The 23,166-nt window shown below is 40.5% G+C and overlaps 1 protein-coding gene across 8 annotated transcripts in view; it reads left to right on the top strand.

Annotated features, from left to right (window-relative positions):
• Cyp2c55 (cytochrome P450, family 2, subfamily c, polypeptide 55) overlaps positions 1 to 10,512 on the top strand; it is a 73,425-nt gene extending 62,913 nt beyond the window's left edge. For 7 of the 8 annotated variants that reach the window (XM_087641612.1, XM_087640953.1, XM_087641771.1 and 4 more), the window contains 5 exons: positions 283 to 459; positions 4,246 to 4,387; positions 5,318 to 5,505; positions 7,426 to 7,567; positions 9,976 to 10,512. In XM_087641612.1, coding sequence (XP_087497738.1) covers positions 283 to 459; positions 4,246 to 4,387; positions 5,318 to 5,505; positions 7,426 to 7,567; positions 9,976 to 10,157 — 831 coding nt within the window. In that variant the 3' untranslated portion in view covers positions 10,158 to 10,512. The remainder of the gene's footprint in view (positions 1 to 282; positions 460 to 4,245; positions 4,388 to 5,317; positions 5,506 to 7,425; positions 7,568 to 9,975) is intronic. The other variant, NM_001419527.1, reaches the window with a different exon arrangement.
• The last annotated feature ends 12,654 nt before the right edge of the window (positions 10,513 to 23,166 follow it).

Here is a 23,166-nt window from a genome sequence, read left to right on the forward strand (position 1 = left end):
ACACATTAATAATGTAGTACTTCCTTTTTGTTTTTTGAGATGGCATCTCACTATGTGATGCTGGATATCCTCAAAACTCCTAGGTTCTGATGATGCACTCACATAGGCTGTCTGAGTAACTGAATTACAAGTGAGAATGACCACATTGAGCCTTAAAAAACATATACTTTGGGGTTGGGGATTTGGCTCAGTGGTAGAGCACTTGCCTAGCAACCGCAAGGCCCTGGGTTCAGTCCCCAGCTCCGAAAAAAATAAAAAAAAATATACTTTTAAATCTTTAAGGTTTGCAATGCTATCCCTGCCTTCATTGATTATCTCCCAGGAAGCCATAACAAAGTAATTAAAAATTTTGCTGAAATAAAAAGTTATATTTTGAGACGAGTGAAAGAACACCAGGAAACACTGGACATGGACAATCCTCGGGACTTCATTGACTGTTTTCTGATCAAAATAGAACAGGTAAAGTGTTATTTGTCAGCTTGCATTTTGTGTTTCAATTGTCTCTGTTTTTATTGGGGAAATTCAACTTCTCAGGTAAGAACCACTTGGTATGCAATTTAGGATCCTATTATGGACATGAATTAGACTAGCATCATTTAAGATTTAAAATTGAATTGTTATGCAATCAGAATTATTTAATAAAGTTATATGAGGAAAAGGAATATAACCTTCAGGTGAGTTAGGCATAAAGAACTTAAAATGCAAACTATTAATCATTGATGTAAAAAGTAGACTTGATCATAACTTGATCATATAGAATAATGACAAACATGTTCTTAAAGCAGCAGGCTTCTGCAGTGACTTGGGCTTGGCACTAATCTTTGAGTATTTGGAGTGAAGCATCAGGGGTGAGAATTTAAGATGTGTAATGTGAAGTGATGAGAGACTTAAATGTTTGTGATGACACAGAGGAGGGTAAGAACCTTAGCTGTTCTAACCAGAATCGATTCTGGACAGATAATCAGGTAAAAAAAGTCTTTGAGGTACTTTGAAAATGTAGGTATGGGCATGAAGAAATTATACTTATTTAGGAATTTGTTTAAAACAAAACAAGAGTGCAATGCTCTTGCTTCCTAAGGGAATGACTGAGTTCAGTAAGTGATATCTGAGATCAGAATGGAGTTCAAGAACCAGCTACAAGCCGTTTTTTTCCCCTTTGGACTGTCTTGATGGTAGTTTGCATTATGGAAAGATAGATTCTGAAACAATGTCACTAATCCTGGATTATTCTCAGCCATCTTCAAAATTTTAAATTATGTATGTATTTGTGTTCACGGGTGTTTTGCATAACAGAAGAGGCATCAGATCCCATGGGACTACAGTTATAGATGGTTATGAGCCACCATGAGGTTGCTGGGGATTGAACTCAGGACCCCTGAAAGAGCAGCCAGTGCTCTTAACTACTGGGCCATCACTCCAGCCCCACCATCTTGCATTTTAATCTATCTCATATTTTAAAGTTCCACTAATTTGTTCATAGGTACTTGGCTGTTCCTAATGGATAATGCTGGAGATAACACAAGAGCAGGCATCTCGGTCACTTATTGACTTCATTTTGGTTTTGTATGTATAAGGAAGTGTGAAATAGCGGAGTCACGTTCATTTCATTTTTACTCTTTTGAGGAACCATCTTTCTGTTTGCTACGATGAGTGTAATGGTTTACATTAGAATGGGAATGGACAATGTTGCTTTTGCCTGTTTCCTTACCTGCACTTTCCAATGTTAAAATAGTCTCCCCAGTGCAGTGACTAGCACTGTTAGGGGTCCTTGCATAACTGTATAAAGCAACCATTACTCCGATAGTTTAGAGAACCACAGGTATGTTTAACCCCCTCTGGCCTAGAGTCACTCACTTAAGAGTCAACTTACTGGGAACCTTTGAGATAGTGTACCACTTATGGCCTTCAACCTTTACTTTTCATTTTGTGGAGAAATATGACTATGAATAATTTGTTAGTTGACAAGTATACTAGTCTCTATTCTGGAATAAATATATTAAATGAATAAATTTACATAAATAAACAAATATGCATTTACATATTAAACACAAATATATCTAAATATATTTTAGATGTAAAACATATAAATACACTTACTGATTTATGTATATTGATGTATTAGTAGGTGGAGAGAGAATTCCTAGTCTCTTTTCTTTGTGTCACTCTCTAAAACTCTCACTGGATACAGTGATGCATGGTCTTCATTTCCATGTTTCCACTGAGTATATGAGTATTCATGTTGATGATGAAGATATTTTAGTATTAATGTTATAAAATTATGCATATGTGTGTTTGTTCATACACATGTCAAAGGCAAGTTTTGAAATCACAGGTAAACTGAGGAAGGCATTATTTTGTTGCATAGACAATTTGGGTCAGTGCTAACAGCAGCCAAAGGGGTCCCTACTGACAGTGGCAGGCAATTTACAAGGTCAACACTGGTAGTGCTGATGGGCGCAAACCTTAGTTAGCTGGGGCTGATATTCTCTGTGCAAAAAATTCTGAACTTTTTTAACTGTTAAGGGGCTGGTGCTGGGAATTAACTGCTGCTCATAGCAGCAGGGGATTCGTAAAAGGGACTTAACTATTTCGGCAGGCAACTAGAAGCTCTTAGTTTTTTAACTCAGGAGCCACACTAGCAAAAGGCTCAGGGCGCATTAATTCTTTGTGATCTAGTGAGAAAGAAAAAGAAAGTCATGCACACATTCATCCACACTGGATGAAACAGGAAGGGGCTTCAGAAAGCAAGTTTCACTAGTTTGAGATGTATACACACACACACACACACACACACACACACACACACACACACACACAGAGGCATGCATGCACACATGCATACACATAAACATTAAAACATATATACGTCTATATACATGCAATTGGTGGATACAGCAGAGCCCTGACCTCACTTAACGGTATACATACATAAACATGTTTGGTGGATGGGGAAAAGCTCCAACAAACTCGCTCCCACACCTTATGTGTGTTCCCTTGGCTTTTTATATCTTCTCAGAAAAAAGTTCTTTATGTAAAAAATTACCTCACAGATAAAAATGTTACATGAGAGGAAGTTACAGCAGGATAATTGGTTACATAGTTGTTTAAATATTTTTACATTCCATAAGTTCGTAGTAGGTTCAAAGTAATAGTTCATGTCATAGGATGATAACAACAGAATTGTTCATATGAAGATTCCTACCTCACTAAATATTTATCAAATTTTTAGCTCCACATGTTCATTATAAATTTAGAGCAATATTTTTTATGTCATAACTTAGTAATATTTTTGTTAAGAGACAAATCATGTCTTATGTCTAATTATTTTGAAGGCTTACATAGATAAACTAGTCAGTCACTTATTTTCTGTTCTTGCATCCATTATAAATTGCCAATTCCTAGTTTATGACCACAGTTAGCAAGATTAGTGGCCTTATTTCTAACCTAAAAGAAATGTTTCCCTTGATTGTAAATTTGTTTGAAGCCTATTTCTCATCCCAGTGCAATTTGTTCAGGACACATGAGGGTTTACAGAACTTTATTTGCTGCTTTTTTTCTTCAGGGGGCTTAAAATTACCTGAATCAATGCAGGAATTCTATACAATTTTTTATCAGGAATTAGAAAATCACCAGTTCATCTAAACAGCATTATTATATGAATGTATATCTTTGTATTGATTCTGCAAGAAATATGTCCAACAGAATGAGTAAAAACCCAGAAAATGTTAGGCTATGTCAGATATAGGAGGGATATGGTATGGCAGAAAAATCATAGCAAGAAGCAATCTTAGGACCAAGTCTCTTGGGTCCATGCTTCTTCAGAGCACACTCATTGCAACCATGCAAAACAGTGGGCCATCTTGTAACTTGTTTGCCACAGCCTTTCTTGCATAGCTGCTACCACAAATGGGTGTAGATGACCATGTTCCAGGTGATGTATACCACTCCATTGCCATATGTGTTTTAAGAAGGAATGAACAATTTATATCTGTGGTTATTTTTCCTATTTTATTGATGTAACATGGTCTGAGAAATTTGAATTTTGGTACAAGGAAGAAAGAAAGGCAAAGAAATCAAAATTGAGTTAGTTAACTTACATTCTCTGCCATACTGTACACTTGCTGTGATATTTTTACAATGTCCTCATGTTCTAAATTTGCTTATCTGTAGACCAACTTGTATTATTTGGAATTTGTTGAAATTTAATATAATGGCAATCTCTAATAATGAAATAAAAATTTCCAGGAAAAACACAATCCCTGTACTGAGTTTACTATTCAAAGCTTGGTGGCTACTGTAACTGATGTGTTTGTAGCTGGATCAGAAACCACAAGCACTACCCTGAGATATGGACTTTTGCTCCTACTGAAACACACAGAGGTCACAGGTATGACTCTGAGACTTGTAAAGCAACGTTAGTCTTCTTCAGATATACCGAAAGACATTTTAATATTGATGTTTTTGTGTCATCAGATATACATACATACATACAAATAGCATCTGATGATGAGATACAAATGAGACCAATTTTGTGTGTGTGTGTGTGTGTGTGTGTGTGTGTGTGTGTGTGTGTGCAAGCATGTGTATGTATGTGAGTTTCAATATTTTGTGTGGTCATAGGAGTGTAATTCATCTCTACTGTAAAACTACTCAGAAATCGTATAATCAAACAATAGAAATAGTTATTATTTATAAATACGAACAGAAACTACAGACAATACTAAGTTTGACATATGCACAAACAGATATACAGGTATTTAATTTAATTTTATTTAGTACTTAATTTATTATTTATTTTTTTGTGTATGGGTGTGGACATGCATGTATGTGGGCAATGCGCATGCCTGGTACCCATAGGGACCAGAAGGGAGCATCAAATCCCCTGATACTGGAGTTACAGACATTTGTGAGCCACCTGTCATTGCTAGGCATTAAATCTGAACCTTTGGAGAAGAAACCAGTACTCTTAATCACTAAAACAGCCTTCCAGCTACACGACTCAAATTTAAAGCATTGATATTATTTAGTTGTTAGATTAATTCTTATTTTGTGTTTTTTCATAGTAAGACGGTAATGATTAAAATTCATATGTACACATTGAAACATTTCATTATTTCTGTGTGTTGATTTTTCTTTACAATAATGTACCTTATTTCTCAGATTAAATTTATCGCCTAAATTGTGGGGGGAAATTTGTGTGTTACAAAATAACAACTGTCCAATTCTAAATATGCACGTGGCCTGATACCTTTATCACATTTCATATAGATTTGAATTCCTATTACAAATGTAGCATTTCTCAATTGTGTCCTATTAGCTAAAGTCCAGGAAGAGATTGATCACGTGATTGGCAGACACAGGAGGCCCTGCATGCAGGACAGGACCCGCATGCCCTACACAGATGCGATGGTGCACGAGATCCAGAGATATATTAACCTCATCCCCAACAATGTGCCCCATGCAGCTACCTGTAATGTTAGATTCAGAAATTATGTAATTCCCAAGGTAAGCTTGTTCCTCTGACATTGTACTTCAATTACCTTGTAGCTTCTGAATTAGAAACATGATTATAACTTCACCAACACAAAATGAGAGAGGCTGAACTCACCCTTTTACTATTATATAATGACCTTCTTTGTCTCCTTTTTCTGATATATTTTATCTAATTATGGTTACTTCTGATTAATCGAATTCCACTGCCTGTATCATTTTATTGCATCTCTTTTAGTTTGTAAACATCCATATAAGTGAAATAACCTATATGGCTATTATTTTGTTTTATTACTATTATGTCTGTTCTTTGGTTGGTTGGTATTTTTTTTCTTTATTTCCACATTGAGTCTTTTGTGGTGTGTTCTTTTTTTTTTTAATTTGAGAATTTCATCTTTTTATAGATACAGGTAATCACTGATAAACATTGCTTTCCAAGTGTCATTTTTTGGTCTAATTTTAGCTTCTTTATTTCTCTCTCTTGTAACTGTACTGTGGCAACATGATTTATTCAAAAAACTGTGTTTTGTGTCCTTGCCTATTTCTTGTGAATGTCTCCCGTAGATTTTTGCCTTGTACAAGAAAACACATTTGATTTCAACAAGCTATGTTAAAATGGCAACTTAACATGCTGATAAATGTTGCTGTAAAAATATAAAAATAAAAAAAAATTATAGTGGTCTTTTACATCGCTAGGTCCTGCACCGCGGTGCCCCAAGATATCTGCTAGATATCTTGGCGGAAACACATCCCAACTTTGCCGCGGCGGCCCAGTGTCTCCAGCTGCCGCACACTTTCCTACACTCAAACCCTCACATAAAAGAACACACAACACAATAATCTTAGATCCAATTGATAAGAAATAATTGCCCACTTAAACATACAAAGCCTGGTACCATCCATCCCTTAAGAACATTGATAACAACCTGTAAATACACAGAGTGAGATCTTTGCATCAGCCTCCATTGTCCAGCCATGGATTCTCGGCCTCCTCCTCCTCTCTTCCTCTCTCTTCATTCCAGTCTCCTCCTCTTCCTTCAAACTTTTCTCCCGCCCATCCTTCCTTCTCATCCAATGACAGGCCTCCTTCTATCTTGTAACTGCCTCACCTGTGACATCATCCCACAGATAAAATTTAAAAAGACATAAGTAAACAACAAAAAAGGAGAAAGAAAATAAAAGCTCAGTATGTTCTCTCCTACTTTGAAAATTAGAGTGAATGTCTCATTGTTTTTTTTGATGTAGTTCCCAGTCTTTTGAGTTCAAACGATTCTCATTTCTGCCCTCACTGTGCTAAGTTACAAGCATGTGCCAGCATACTCATTCATATTTTGAAATTTTATCCTCTCTGTGTTTCTTTTTCTTTCTTTTTATTACTGGGGATTGAAACCATGGCCTTACAAATGCCAGCTGAGTGTTATTCAACTGAACTACAGTCCCATGATTTGATTTTGATGCCATATCTTTCATGATGCTTGAACCCAGACCAGGCAGTCCTCTGCTGTATATGTGTTGGGGGCCTTATATCAGCCAGTGTATGCTGCTTGGTGATACAGTGTCTGAGAGATTTTGTGGGGTCCAGGTTAATTGAGACTACAGAGTTGCCCTCTTCCTCAGCTTCCTCCAGCTTTTCCTAACTTCGTGAATGAGAATTCTAAGATAATGTGGACAAGCAGCCATGACAGCACCACATTTCTTTCATTGTTAACTTTTACAATTACATTTAGTGTGTGTGTGTGTGTGTGTGTGTGTGTGTGTGTGTGTGTGTGTGTAGGTTAGAGGACCATGTGTTTGAGTTAGTTTTTTTCTGCCACCTTCTGGGATCTTGGGATCAGACTCAGGTTGTCAGGCTTGCATGGAAGTGCTTTTAGCCTCTGAGTCAACTTGACAACCCTCCCACCCATTAAACCACATAATTTAATCTGTTATTTTCAGGGCACGGACTTAATAACATCATTGACTTCTGTGCTACATGATGACAAAGAATTTCCTAACCCAGAAGTATTTGACCCTGGCCATTTTCTGGATGAGCATGGGAACTTTAAGAGGAGTGATTATTTTATGCCTTTCTCATCAGGTAAATAAAATGTATTTCTATTTGTACTTCAGGTATAAGGTAAACTTTGTAAGGTACTGTGTTGTTCTGGGTGACCAAGGACTCCTGAACTCAAGATTTTTGTTCTAGCTGTCTGAGTATTTGACCCTACAGACATTTGCCATCAGGCCCAATTCCACAAGACATAACTTTGAGAAACAATGGATTATCTACTATGTCCTCAAGGATGTGTACGCATGCTCTTTGTGCTTCTTTAGGAGCAATTCTCCCAATGCCCATGCATTTCACTTCATTGTGACATATCCTTCTTTCGTACCACTGGGTAGTGGGACTTTGAGAATATCCAGCCTATTTTTTTTTTGAATCTGGAAAACTAAAATATAGGTGATTTGAATTTTGCTTCTGCATATACCTCTATCTTTCCTTGTGGTGCTCAAGGAAGTGAACCTCATTCAGACTTTTCTCAGTTGCATGAGAAAAGTATCTCAATCCATTCTTAGACAGCTCTGGGATCCCAAGCGATTTAAAGAATATAATAGAGACTAGGCTCTGAAGAGACTTAATTCTGAGTTAGGGGAGCTGATGAGTCAACAGGACACTGTAATCCAATTGGAGTAGTGCTGTGAGAGAGGCAAGATTGGGTTTCTGGGGAGGTCAAAGGGAGGTTACTCACCTCCTACTCTTTCAAACTCAAAGGACTATTCTGACAGGGCCAAGGAAAGTTGGCTGGCTCATAGGGAGCAAAGAAATAAGACTAGAAGAGGAGGCAGAGAACTGTACCAAGGAACAAAGTACAGAACCAGACATTTTCTCCTGTCAGAACTTGAAAGAATGAAGGCTGAGAAAGACCTTGGTCATATGGAAAGGAACTCTGCAGTGATGCCAGAGACTCTAGAGTTATGATCCTCCACCTTGGATGTTCAGTCTCATTGCTTCACTCTGTGTGCTGAGTCTCTGCACACAGTTACATTCATTTTTGCCACATGCTTTTATGACTTTAATGTGGGTCTGCATTGTATGTTCTCACATGTGACAAACTGATCCCTTCCTTTTAGTGAGCTCATATTTGGAGAGGGAGGTAAAAGATGACACAGCGTAATGTTCAAGTGGTCCATGTTGCTGGGGAAGCAGGGATAGAGAGGAAGATGTGTGTCAGCATCTCCTATCTGAGAAGATTATGAAGGATCATAAAGAAATAGCACTTCAAGTACTATATTGAATAGATAGAGAGAGAGAGAGTGGGCAACCTTGCCTTGTCTCAGATTTTAGTGGGATTGCTTCTAGTTTCTCTTCATTTAATTTGATATTGGCTGTTGTTTGCTACATATTGCTTTTATTATATTTAGTTATGTGCTTTGAATTCTTGATCTCTACAGGATTTTTTTAATATGCAGGGGTGTTGCATTTTGTCAAAGGCTTTTATAGTATCTAATGAGATGATCATGGTTTTTTTCCCTGTGTTTGTTTATATAGTGTATTAATTGATAGATTTCTGTATATTGAACCATCCCTAAATCCCTGGGATAAAGCCCACTTGATCATGGTGCACATATATAGCAGAGGTCTACCTGGTTTGGCCTCAGTGAGAATTCATTTAATTCTTGAGAGCCTTGAGGCCCCAGAGAAAGGGGAGGTCTGGTGGGGAGGGCATCCTCTCAGGGAAGGAGGAATGGGATGAGGAAGTGTCAGAGGTAGGACTGAGGGAAGGCAATGACTGGAATGTAAATAAATAAAATAATTTAAATTAAAAAGAAAAGAACTGGCACAGAATGTGGTCCTTGAGAAAAGTATCAGAGAAGCATTTCTGAGACAATTGGTGAACCATGAAGCTTTCTTTATGGCATTGGAACATGGAGAAATAAGCTACAAGTAGAGCTGAGGAGTGTTAAGCCTGGTATTGAATATCAGACAGGAAAATGTGAAGGTCCAGGCCAAGCCATTTCAGTCTTGTCTCACAGGACAGATTCAGGGGATGCATTTAAAGTGAAGAAGTCATAGACATAGACAGGTGAGTTTGAAACACTCTGAGTATAAACATACATACTTTTTGGCTGTTTATTATCCGATATGCACAAATGGAATATAGTATCTGAATCACCTTAATACTCCCCCTTCAGTCAATAAAGCAGTGAAATAAATGTGTTTCTAGAAGATTGCTGTCAACTTAAAAGCTCAAAGGGAAGTTATATTGTATGAATTGTTAGTATAGCTTATAGTAAATATTTAATAATGAGGGGTACCTGTCAAAACCAGACATTAAGTAGATAACATTTGTGTCCAAGGTTGTGTGCATCTCTGTTTAAAAATCCTTGTAGTCATTCTGTATTTGACCCATCCCCCATTTAAGAATCAAACTTAACTGTGCACCTTTATAATAGTTCGGAACCTAATGTAAGACGGGAAACCTCTGTGTTGCTTTTGTTTTTCAGGAAAGCGAATGTGCGTGGGAGAGGCCCTGGCTCGCATGGAGCTGTTTTTGCTTCTGACCACCATTGTACAGAATTTTAACCTGAAATCTTTTGTTGCTACAAAGGACATTGACACTACCCCATTGACCAATACTTTTGGTTGTGTACCACCTTCATACCAGCTGTACTTCACTCCTCGTTAAAACAGAACAGACTTGCTCTTGCTATGTTGGTATCTGTGATTTCTCAGGGGGCACTCTCCACATCCTTTCCACTATTTGGGACATTTCTCTCATTTCTCTTCACACATATCTTCATTCTCCCACAATCTAGTGAGCATCTACCTTTCTTAAGGTTTCCTCGAGTTATCATGCAAGTCTGTCTACTGCCCTCTTCAGTCTGTAACACTTATATTGACCATGAACTGTACTAAGACATGTGCTGAGCTATTAATATGAGTGTAATACAGAAGAGTTCACCTGAAAGCCATCTCCACTCTGGTTGATTCAAAACAAATAGAATTATTAATTAAAGGATTGTGTCATTGTTTTGGTTCAAGGTTTCTGTTTCTGACAATACTTGACTAATCTCTAATATTCAGTACTAATCTCTGATATCCAGTAGCCAAGACTAATCTCTAATATCCTGCTGTTGCCCAGAGTTATCGTGATCCTGTTCTGCAGGACCAACTTCTTCAAACACTCTAACGGTTCATACATGGAGTAGATGTTGAGGCAAACTGACTCAAAGCTCTGGATCTGGGCCCAGATGTAGCTGAGTTGGCCTTCCTTCGGCTGAAGAATATGGAACAGTTTATGAATTTGTGTGTCATTTTTGTGCATATGCCTTTTTATTCTTCTAGGCATTGATTGTTCCAATTTTAGCATACATACCGCTGAAGTAAGCATGAAGAATATTTTATTTTCTATTAATTAATTTATTTATTCACTTTACAGCCCAATCACAGCCCCACTTTCCTTCCAGTTCTCCTTGCCCCCTTGCACAGCCCCTCCTTTCCACTCCTCTCCTTTACCTGGAAATCAACTAACCCTGGAACCTCAGTTCACTGCATCAATAAGCACATCTTCCATGGAAGCCAGATAAAGCCTTTTAGGAGAACAGGATCCGCAAGTAGGCAACAGAGTCAGGCTAAGACCCTGCTCCTGTTTTTGGGTGACCCATATGAAGACAAAGCTGAACACCTGCTACATATGTGCAAGGCAGAGAAGGGACTAGGCCCAGTTCTTGTATGCTTTTTGGCTGGTGGTTCAAACTCTGGGAAGCTCCATGTATACAGGTTAATTGACTCGGCGGTCTTTTTGTGGAGTCCCTATCCCTTCCATGTTCCTCAATTCTCTCTCAACTTCTACAGAAGACTTCCTGAGCTTGGTGTACTGTTTGGCTATGGGTCTTTGCAATTGTTTCAGTCATCTGCTTGCTGAAGCCTCTCAGAGGACTCTTATGCTAGGCTCCTGTCTGTGAATCCAGACTGACAGATAAAAACATGGCCTGAGACTCCAAGGTAGTTGAAGGATGATGGCAGGACTGCAATGTTGTCCCTGTTGATCTTCTGAGGATGACTCAGCACATTTCCCACCCCATTCTCCCAAATTGACAGGGGTTACTACTGCATTCAATTATGTATGTATCACGTAAGACACCTCCTGAGTATCCAGGCCATCAGTGACAAATATAGCTGTCAACAGTGTCTTCACATGTTATATCATTGTTGCAAAGCTTTAACCAATGATGAGGCATCAAAATCTCACACTATGTCCCTGTGAATCTACTACCTGTCCAGACCCATTGGTTTTTGTTTCCTCCATCCACACATAGACCTTCATGGAAATGTGACTGACTGGTACATTATCAAAGTTGAGTTCATAGAGGTCTCCAAGTACATCGTCAGAGAAGTAAGCCCCAAGAACATCCTAAAACATGGCTCCATATTGACATGGCTCGGATCCGCATTCATCACTTTCCAACTCACAGTTTACATCAGAATACTCTTGACAGATACATGTGTATTATTCTATCTCATCCATGTAGGGACTAGTAATACTTTCATTCACTTCCAAGTCATAATGCTTGTCTTGGTATCCAGGCACATAGAAAGTAGGAGTATCCAGCCATTGATTCCATTGTGGCCCACAGCCTCACTGTGGTAAGTGGTGGAAGCACACTCTGTGTGATCTGCCTCACAGACTCTTCCAGCATATCCAGCAGGACATATACGGATAGGGTGCTCACGGTCTTTGTGGGGTGGCAAATCATGCCAAGAAGTTTGGTAGGTAGAGTGGGTCTGAGACTGTGGAGACTCAGTGGGTAGATATCTGAGATGCCTCCCCACTTCCTGCCAGATTTCTGGCAGGAACACATGCCACACTTCCCACATAAGGAAATGTGATCTCTGGTCATATAGGCCCAGAACAGAATTCTCCATGCTAATGAGGTACCTAGAGGCCCTGAGGGTTTAGCCAATAAGCTCCCCTTCCCAGATATTCCTCCCTGCAAAAGGTATTTAATCTTGGTTCCACCCTGAGAAGTCGGCATATATCCATTTTCCATGGTGAACAGTCAATAAACAGTTTAGAAACATGAACTGTTTCATTAAGAATTGCCATAAGGAGTGTGGAGAGGCATTTGACTACCAAGAGCTGTAGCCTAAGCTTCCTGATAAAGTGTCTCTGTGCTTCCATCCAGAGTCTATGACTTCACTTCTGACTCCTCTAGATGTCAAGGGATTTGGAATCCTCATGGGCCCTGCTTCTTCATTCCCCACTCCTCTGTGTGGCACCATAGGGATGACTGGGTGTCTTGAGGCCTTGGAACCCCAAATTCAGCTTATTCCTTCTCAGACTGCATTTTTCCATTCCTAGAGTAGTGTCTTGGTGCTTCTCTAAAGCCTAGCACCCACCCTGCAATGTTGGGGAAACAGAGTCAAGCTTCCCACATTTTGATACCCCAGTGGCCATGTCCAGCAGTGTGGCAAATCAGAGTCACAGTCTTTATAACAGGTGCCTCCACGTTAGTAGGTGTTCCCTCCACAGGAATTAGTGGGACATTTACATTTCAGCCTTCTGCATTGAGGAGGACATTGGCACAAGAAGTCTCCTTTTTCTGGGGTATTCACACAGGTAGGAATTCCTTGGTAGGGACTGGAGAAACAAGGGTCTTTTAGATCTTCACAGTCTTAATCCAAATTATTGGCTTTGTCTAAACAGTAATTGTCTTATGGAAAACCCTGGTGCATAGAATTGCTTTGGCAAGAACTTAACATACCTGGTATATATAGTTTTTATGGCAAAATCAATCCTAGCACCTCAAATCACTGCAGGACTAGGTAAATCCTCTCCTGCTGAGGCCAGTCAAGACAGGCCAGTTGGGGAGCAGGATCCATAGGCAGGGAACAGAATCAATGTAAGTCCCATCTCCAGTTGTTGGGGATCCTCTTGAAGACAATACTACACACCTGCTACATATGTGCTTGTATGCGTGTGTGTGTGCGTGTGCGTGTGCGTGTGCGTGTGCGTGTGTGTGTGTGTGTGTGTGTGTGTGTGTACATGTTGGTCCAGCCTTTGTATGCTCTTTTGTTCTGGGAACCCCCATAGTTACAGATTAGATTAGTTCAATCTGATGGTCTTCTTTTGGAGTTCCTATCCCCTCCCGGCTTCTCAATCCTCTCCTGCCTCTTCAATAAGAATCCCCAAATTTAGTCTAGTGTTTGGATGCGACTCTTTGCTTCTGTTTTGGTCTGGCAAACCAACTTTGAAGATAGTTATGCTAGACTTCTATCTGTAAGCAAAACAATGTATCGTTAAGAGTGTCAGGGATTCCCGGTGAGAGAGAGACCCAACCGCCTGGTCAGGTGGGCACTCCTGAGGCTGCAGAGCGGAAGAGACCACCAACACTGCTCACCCCTGCCCACATCCCTGGCCCAAGAGGAAACTGTATAAGGCCTCTGGGCTCCCGTGGGGGAGGGCCCAGGAGCGGCAGGACACCTGCCTGAGACACCGCCAGAACCTGAAAGAAACAGACCGGATAAACCGTTCTCTGCACCCAAATCCCATGGGAGGGAGAGCTAAACCTTCAGAGAGGCAGACAAGCCTGGAAAACCAGAAGAGACTGCTCCCTGCACACACATCTCGGACGCCAGAGGAAAAAGCCAAAGACCATCTGGAACCCTGGTGCACTGAAGCTCCCGGAAGGGGCGGCACAGGTCTTCCTGGTTGCTGCCGCTGCAGAGAGCCCGTGGGCAGCACCCCACGAGCGAACCTGAGCCTCGGGACCACAGGTAAGACCAAATTTTCTGCTGCAAGAAAGCTGCCTGGTGAGCTTGGGACACACGGAAGCAGAATTTCTCTAGGACCGGGCACGTTCTGTGTTTACCGGAAGTCCCACACCCGCGGAGCCCGGCCCGCAGCAGCTCTCTGCTCCCAGACCCGGTGAGAGAGAGACCCAACCGCCTGGTCAGGTGGGCACTCCTGAGGCTGCAGAGCGGAAGAGACCACCAACACTGCTCACCCCTGCCCACATCCCTGGCCCAAGAGGAAACTGTATAAGGCCTCTGGGCTCCCGTGGGGGAGGGCCCAGGAGCGGCAGGACACCTGCCTGAGACACCGCCAGAACCTGAAAGAAACAGACCGGATAAACCGTTCTCTGCACCCAAATCCCGTGGGAGGGAGAGCTAAACCTTCAGAGAGGCAGACAAGCCTGGAAAACCAGAAGAGACTGCTCCCTGCACACACATCTCGGACGCCAGAGGAAAAAGCCAAAGACCATCTGGAACCCTGGTGCACTGAAGCTCCCGGAAGGGGCGGCACAGGTCTTCCTGCTTGCTGCCGCTGCAGAGAGCCCCTGGGCAGCACCCCCACGAGCGAACCTGAGCCTCAGGACCACAGGTAAGACTAAATTTTCTGCTGCAAGAAAGCTGCCTGGTGAACTCAAGACACAGGCCCACAGGAACAGCTGAAGACCTGTAGAGAGGAAAAACTACACGCCGGAAAGCAGAACACTCTGTCCCCATAACTGACTGAAAGAGAGGAAAACAGGTCTACAGCACTCCTGACACACAGGCTTATAGGACAGTCTAGCCACTGTCAGAAATAGCAGAACAAAGTAACACTAGAGATAATCTGATGGCGAGAGGCAAGCGCAGGAACCCAAGCAACAGAAACCAAGACTACATGCCATCATCGGAGCCCAATTCTCCCACCAAAACAAACATGGAATATCCAAACACACCAGAAAAGCAAGATCTAGTTTCAAAATCATATTTGATCATGATGCTGGAGGACTTCAAGAAAGACATGAACACACTTAGGGAAACACAGGAAAACATTAATAAACAAGTAGAAGCCTACAGAGAGGAATCGCAAAAATCCCTGAAAGAATTCCAGGAAAACACAATCAAACAGTTGAAGGAATTAAAAATGGAAATAGAAGCAATCAAGAAAGAACACATGGAAACAACCCTGGATATAGAAAACCAAAAGAAGAGACAAGGAGCTGTAGATACAAGCTTCACCAACAGAATACAAGAGATGGAAGAGAGAATCTCAGGAGCAGAAGATTCCATAGAAATCATTGACTCAACTGTCAAAGATAATGTAAAGCGGAAAAAGCTACTGGTCCAAAACATACAGGAAATCCAGGACTCAATGAGAAGATCAAACCTAAGGATAATATGTATAGAAGAGAGTGAAGACTCCCAGCTCAAAGGACCAGTAAATATCTTCAACAAAATCATAGAAGAAAACTTCCCTAACCTAAAAAAAGAGATACCCAAAGACATACAAGAAGCCTACAGAACTCCAAATAGATTGGACTAGAAAAGAAACACCTCCCGTCACATAATTGTCAAAACACCAAACGCACAAAATAAAGAAAGAATATTAAAAGCAGTAAGGGAAAAAGGTCAAGTAACATATAAAGGCAGACCTATCAGAATCACACCAGACTTCTCGCCAGAAACTATGAAGGCCAGAAGATCCTGGACTGATGTCATACAGACCCTAAGAGAACACAAATGCCAGCCCAGGTTACTGTATCCAGCAAAACTCTCAATTAATATTGATGGAGAAACCAAGATATTCCATGACAAAACCAAATTTACACAATATCTTTCTACAAATCCAGCACTACAAAGGATAATAAATGGTAAAGCCCAACATAAGGAGGCAAGCTATACCCTAGAAGAAGCAAGAAACTAATTGTCTTGGCAACAAAACAAAGAGAATGAAAGCACACAAACATAACCTCACATCCAAATATGAATATAAAGGGAAACAATAATCACTATTCCTTAATATCTCTCAATATCCATGGCCTCAACTCCCCAATAAAAAGACATAGATTAACAAACTGGATACGCAACGAGGACCCTGCATTCTGCTGCCTACAGGAAACACACCTCAGAGACAAAGACAGACACTACCTCAGAGTGAAAGGCTGGAAAACAACTTTCCAAGCAAATGGTCAGAAAGAGCAAGCTGGAGTAGCCATTCTAATATCAAATAAAATCAATTTCCAACTAAAAGTCATCAAAAAAGATAAGGAAGGACACTTCATATTCATCAAAGGAAAAATCCACCAAGATGAAGTCTCAATCCTAAATAACTATGCCCCAAATACAAGGGCACCTACATATGTAAAAGAAACCTTACTAAAGCTCAAAACACACATTGCACCTCACACAATAATAGTGGGAGATTTCAACACCCCACTCTCATCAATGGACAGATCATGGAAACAGAAATTAAACAGAGATGTAGACAGACTAAGAGAAGTCATGAGCCAAATGGACTTAACGGATATTTATAGAACATTCTATCCTAAAGCAAAAGGATATACCTTCTTCTCAGATCCTCATGGTACTTTCTCCAAAATTGACCATATAATTGGTCAAAAAACGGGCCATCCAGAGCCTGTCCCACATGTGGCCCATACATATACAGCCACCCAATTAGACAAGATGGATGAAGCAAAGAAGTGCAGACCGACAGGAGCCGGTTGTAGATCGCTCCTGAGAGACACAGCCAGAATACAGCAAATACAGAGGCGAATGCCAGCAGCAAACCACTGAACTGAGAATAGGTCCCCTGTTGAAGGAATCAGAGAAAGAGCTGGAAGAGCTTGAAGGGGCTCGAGACCCCAAAAGTACAACAATGCCAAGCAACCAGAGCCTCCAGGGACTAAGCCACTACCTAAAGACTATACATGGACTGACCCTGGACTCTGACCCCATAGGTAGCAATGAATATCCTAGTAAGAGCACCAGTGGAAGGGGAAGCCCTGGGTCCTGCTAAGACTGAACCCCCAGTGAACTAGTCTATGGGGGGAGGGCAGCAATGGGGGGAGGGTTGGGAGGGGAACACCCATAAGGAAGGGGAGGGGGGAGGGGGATGTTTGCCCGGAAACCGGGAAAGGGAATAACACTCGGAATGTATATAAGAAATACTCAAGTTAATAAAAAAAAAGTGTCAGGGATTGGTTCTTGCCCATAGGATGGATCTCAAGTTGAGACAGTCATTGGTTGACCATTACCTCAGTGTCTATGACATCTTTCTCCCTATACTTATATGCAGGCCAAATTTGGGGTCAAAGATTTTGTGGGTAAGTTGTTATTCTTATCCTTCCACTGGGAGTTCTGTCTGGCTATAGGAGGTGGTTACTTCTGATTACATATTCCCCACTGCTAGAAGTCTCAGCTAAAGTCACCTTCATAGACATCATGGAGTCTCCCACATCCATGGTCTCTGTCACATCCCAGACCCTCCCCCTATCCCCTGCCATTTTTTGTTTGTTTTCCTGGCCTTCTCTCCTTGGGTCTGGTCTACTTACATCTGATTGATTCTTGATTCTTTCTTGATATCCTCTCTCCAACCCAGTTCCCTCACTCCATCCAATTAAGACAACTATTTTATTTTCCCTTCTGAGTGAGATTCACACATACTCCTTTGGGCCCTTCTTCTTCTTTAGATTCTTTGGATGTGTGGACTGTAGTGTGGGTATGCTGTTTGTTTTTTTTTATGATTAATATCCAACTATAAGTGAGTACATACCATGTATGTTGTTAGGGGTCTGGGTTACTTCACCCAGGATGATATTTTCTGGTTTTGTCCATTTGCCTGCAAATTTCATGTTGTCCCTGTTTGTTAATAGCTCTGTAATATTTAATTGTGCAAATAAACCACATTTTCTGAATTCATTCTTCATTTGAGGGGCATCTGCCTTGTTTGAAATTTCTGGCTATACAAATAAAGCTGCTATGAACATAGTTGTGTATCTTTGTGTGATGGTGGAACATCTTTTGGGTATATGCCTGGGAGTAGTACAGCTGGGTCTTGAGGTAGGACTATCTCCACTTTTCTGAAAAACTGCCAAATTGATTTCCAGGGTGGTTGTAAAAGTTTGCTCACCCATTGGCAATGGAGCAGTGCTCTCCTTGCTCCACATCTTTGCCTGCATGTGCTGTTACTTAAACTTTTGATCTTAGCCATTCTGATGGGTGTAATTGGAATTTCAGAGACATTTTTGATTTGCTTTTCCCTGATGACTATGGATGTTGAAGATTTCTTTAAGTGTTTTTTGGTCATTAGAGAGTATTCTGTTTAGAGTGTTTGAGAATTCTCTGTTTAGCTCTGTATACATTTTTTTTTTACTAACTTGAGTGTTTCTTATTTACACTTCGAGTGTTATTCCCTTTCCCGGTTTCCGGGCAAACATCCCCCTAATCCCTCCCCATCCCCTTCTTTATGGGTGTTCCCCTCCCCATCCTCCCTCCATTGCCGCCCTCCCCCCAACAATCACGTTCACTGGGGGTTCAGTCTTAGCAGGACCCAGGGCTTCCCCTTCCACTGGTGCTCTTACTAGGATATTCATTGCTACCTATGAGGTCAGAGTCCACGGTCAGTCCATGTATAGTCTTTACGTAGTGGCTTAGTCCCTGGAAGCTCTGGTTGCTTGGCATTGTTGTTCATAAGGGGTCTCGAGCCCCTTCAAGCTCTTCCAGTTCTTTCTCTGATTCCTTCAATGGGGGTCCTATTCTCAATTCAGTGGTTTGCTGCTGGCATACGCCTCTGTGTTTGCTGTATTCTGGCTGTGTCTCTCCGGAGAGATCTACATCCGGCTCCTGTCGGCCTGCACTTCTTTGCTTCATCCATCTTGTCTAATTGGATGGCTGTATATGCATGGGCCACATGTGGGGCAGACTCTGAATGGGTGTTCCTTCTGTGTCTGTTTTAATCTTTGCCTCTCTATTCCCTGCCAAGGGTATTCTTGTTCCCCTTTTAAAGAAGGAGTGAAGCATTCACATTTTGATCATCCGTCTTGAGTTTCATTTCTTCTAGGCATCTAGGGTAATTCAAGCATTTGGGCTAATAGCCACTTATCAATGAGTGCATACCATGTGTGTTTTTCTGTGATTGGGTTACCTCACTCAGGATGATATTTTCCAGTTCTGACCATTTGCCTACGAATCTCATAAAGTCATTGTTTTTTTTTGATACCCGAGTAATATTCCATTGTGTAGATGTACCACATTTTCTGTATCCATTCCTATGTTGAAGGGCATCTGGATTCTTTCCAGCTTCTGGCTGTTATAAATAAGGCTGCTATGAACATAGTGGAGCACGTGACTTTTTTATATGTTGGGGCATCTTTTGGGTATATGCCCAAGAGAGGTATAGCTGGATCCTCAGGTAGTTCAATGTCCAATTTTCTGAGAAACCTCCAGACTGATTTCCAGAATGGTTGGACCAGTCTGCAATCCAATCAACAATGGAGGAGTGTTCCTCTTTCTCCGCATCCTTGCCAGCATTTGCTGTCACCTGAGCTTTTGATCTTAGCCATTCTCACTGGTGTGAGGTGAAATCTAAGGTTGTCTTGATTTGCAGTTCCCTTATGACTAAAGATGTTGAACATTTCTTTAGGTGTTTCTCAGCCATTCGGCATTCCTCAGCTGTGAATTCTTTGTTTAGCTCTGAACCCCATTTTTTAATAGGGTTATTTGTCTCCCTGAGGTCTAACTTCTTGAGTTCTTTGTATATTTTGGATATAAGCACTCTATCTGTGGTAGGATTGATAAAGATCTTTTCCTAATCTATTGGTTGCCGTTTTGTCCTACCCACAGTGTCCTTTGCCTTACAGAAGCTTTGCAGTTTTATGAGATCCCATTTGTCAATTCTTGATCTTAGAGTATAAGCCATTGGTGTTTTGTTCAGGAAATTTTTTCCAGTGCCCATGTGTTCCAGGTGCTTCTCTAGTTTTTCTTCTAGTAGTTTGAGTGTATGTGGTTTGATGTGGAGGTCCTTGATCCACTTGGACTTAAGCTTTGTACAGAGTGATAAGAATAGATCGATCTGCATTCTTCTACATACTGACCTCCAGTTGAACCAGCACCATTTGCTGAAAATGCAATTTTTTTCCATTGGATGGTTTTGGCTCCTTTGTCAAAAATCAAGTGCCCGTAGTTGTGTGGGTTCATTTCTGGGTCTTCAATTCTATTCCATTGGTCTATCTGTCTGTCTCTGTACCAATACCATGCAGTTTTTATCACTATTGCTCTGTAATACTGCTTGAGTTCAGGGATAGTGATTCCCCCTGAAGTCCTTTTATTGTTGAGGATAGTTTTAGCTATCCTGGGTTTTTTGTTATTCCAGATGAATTTGCAAATTGTTCTGTCTAACTCTTTGAAGAATTGGATTGGTATTTTGATGGGGATTGCATTGAATCTGTAGATCGCTTTTGGTAAAATGGCCATTTTTACTATATTAATCCTGCCAATCCATGAGCATGGGATATCTTTCCATCTTCTGAGGTCTTCTTCAATTTCTTTCTTCAGAGTCTTGAAGTTCTTATTGTACAGATCTTTTACTTGCTTGGTTAAAGTCACACCGAGGTACATAATATTATTTGGATCTATAATGAAGGGCGTCATTTCCCTAATTTCTTTCTCGGCTTGTTTCTCTTTTGTGTAGAGGAAGGCAACTGATTTATTTGAGTTAATTTTATACCCAGCCACTTTGTTGAAGTGGTTTATCAGGTTTAATAGTTCTCTGGTGGAACTTTTGGGATCACTTAAATATACTATCATGTCATCTGCAAATAGTGATATTTTGACTTCTTCTTTTCCGATCTGTATCCTCTTGACCTCCTTTTGTTGTCTTATTGCTCTGGCTAGTACGTCGAGAACTATATTGAATGAGTAGAGAGAGAGTGAGCACCCTTGTCTAGTCCCTGATTTTAGTGGAATTGCTTCAAGTTTCTCTCCATTTAGTTTAATGTTACCGATTGGTTTGCTGTATATGGCTTTTACTATGTTTAGGTATGGGCCTTGAATTCCTATTCTTTCCAGGACTTTTATCATGAATGGGTGTTGAATTTTGTCAAATGCTTTCTCAGTATCTAATGAAATGATCATGTGGTTTTGTTCTTTCAGTTTGTTTATATAATGGATCATGTTGATTTTCCGTATATTAAACTATCCCTGCATGCCTGGGATGAAGCCTACTTTGTCATGTTGGATGATTGTTTTGATGTGCTCTTGGATTCGGTTTGCCAGAATTTTATTGAGTATTTTTGCGTTGATATTCGTAAGGGAAATTGCCCTGAAGTTCTCTTTCTTTGTTGGGTCTTTGTGTGGTTTAGGTATAAGAGTAATTGTGGCTTCATAGAAGGAATTCGGTAGTGCTCCATCTGTTTCAATTTTGTGGAATCATTTGGATAATATTGGTATGAGTTCTTCTATGAAGGTGTGATACAATTCTGCACTAAACCCGTCTGGACCTTGGCTCTTTTTGGTTGGGAGACCTTTAATGACTGCTTCTATTTCCTTAGGAGTTATGGGGTTGTTTAACTGGTTTATCTGTTCCTGATTTAACTTTGGTACCTGGCATCCGTCTAGGAAATTGTCCATTTCCTGCAGATTTTCAAGTTTTGTTGAATATAGTAAGATGTGATGATTTTTTGAATTTCCTCTGAATCTGTAGTCATGTCTCCCTTTTCATTTCTGATTTTGTTAATTTGGACACACTCTCTGTGTCCTCTCGTTAGTCTGGCTAAGGGTTTATCTATCTTGTTGATTTTCTCAAAGAACCAACTTTTGGTTCTGTTGATTCTTTCTATGGTCCTTTTTGTTTCTACTTGGTTGATTTCAGCTCTGAGTTTGATTATTTCCTGCCTTCTACTCCTCCTGGGTGTATTTGCTTCTTTTTGTTCTAGAGCTTTTAGGTGTGCTGTCAAGCTGGTGACATATGCTCTTTCCTGTTTCTTTCTGCAGGCACTCAGAGATATGAGTTTTCCTCTCAGCACAGCTTTCATTGTGTCCCATAAATTCGGGTATGTTGTACCTTCATGTTCATTAAATTCTAAAAAGTCTTTAATTTCTTTCTTTATTTCTTCCTTGACCAGGTTATCATTGAGTAGAGCATTGTTCAATTTCCACGTATATGTGGGCATTCTTCCCTTATTGTTATTGAAGACCAGCTTTAGGCCGTGGTGGTCTGATAGCACGCATGGCATTATTTCTATCTTTCTGTACCTGTTGATGCCCGTTTTTTGACCAATTATATGGTCAATTTTGGAGAAAGTAACATGAGGTGCTGAGAAGAAGGTATATCCCTTTGCTTTAGGATAGAATGTTCTATAAATATCTGTTAAGTCCATTTGGCTCATGACTTCTCTTAGTCTGTCTACGTCTCTGTTTAATTTCTGTTTCCATGATCTGTCCATTGATGAGAGTGGGGTGTTGAAATCTCCTACTATTATTGTGTGAGGTGCAATGTGTGTTTTGAGCTTTAGTAAGGTTTCTTTTATGTGTGTAGGTGCCCTTGTGTTTGGGGCATAGATATATAGGATTGAGAGTTCATCTTGGTGGATTTTTCCTTTGATGAATATGAAGTGTCCTTCCTTATCTTTTTTGATGACTTTTAGTTCAAAATTGATTTTATTTGACATTAGAATGGCTACTCCAGTTTGCTTCTTCCGACCATTTGCTTGGAAAGTTGTTTTCCAGCCTTTCACTCTGAGGTAGTGTCTGTCTTTGTCTCTGAGGTGTGTTTCCTGTAGGCAGCAGAATGCAGGGTCCTCGTTGGGTATCCAGTTTGTTAATCTATGTCTTTTTATTGGGGAGTTGAGGCCACTGATTTTGAGAGATATTAAGGAATAGTTATTATTGCTTCCTGTTATATTCATATTTGGATATGATGTTAT

Source organism: Rattus norvegicus, chromosome 1 (genome assembly GCF_021556685.1).
Source record: "Rattus norvegicus strain SHRSP/BbbUtx chromosome 1, alternate assembly SHRSP_T2T, whole genome shotgun sequence".
Classification (NCBI taxonomy): Eukaryota; Metazoa; Chordata; class Mammalia; order Rodentia; family Muridae; genus Rattus; species Rattus norvegicus.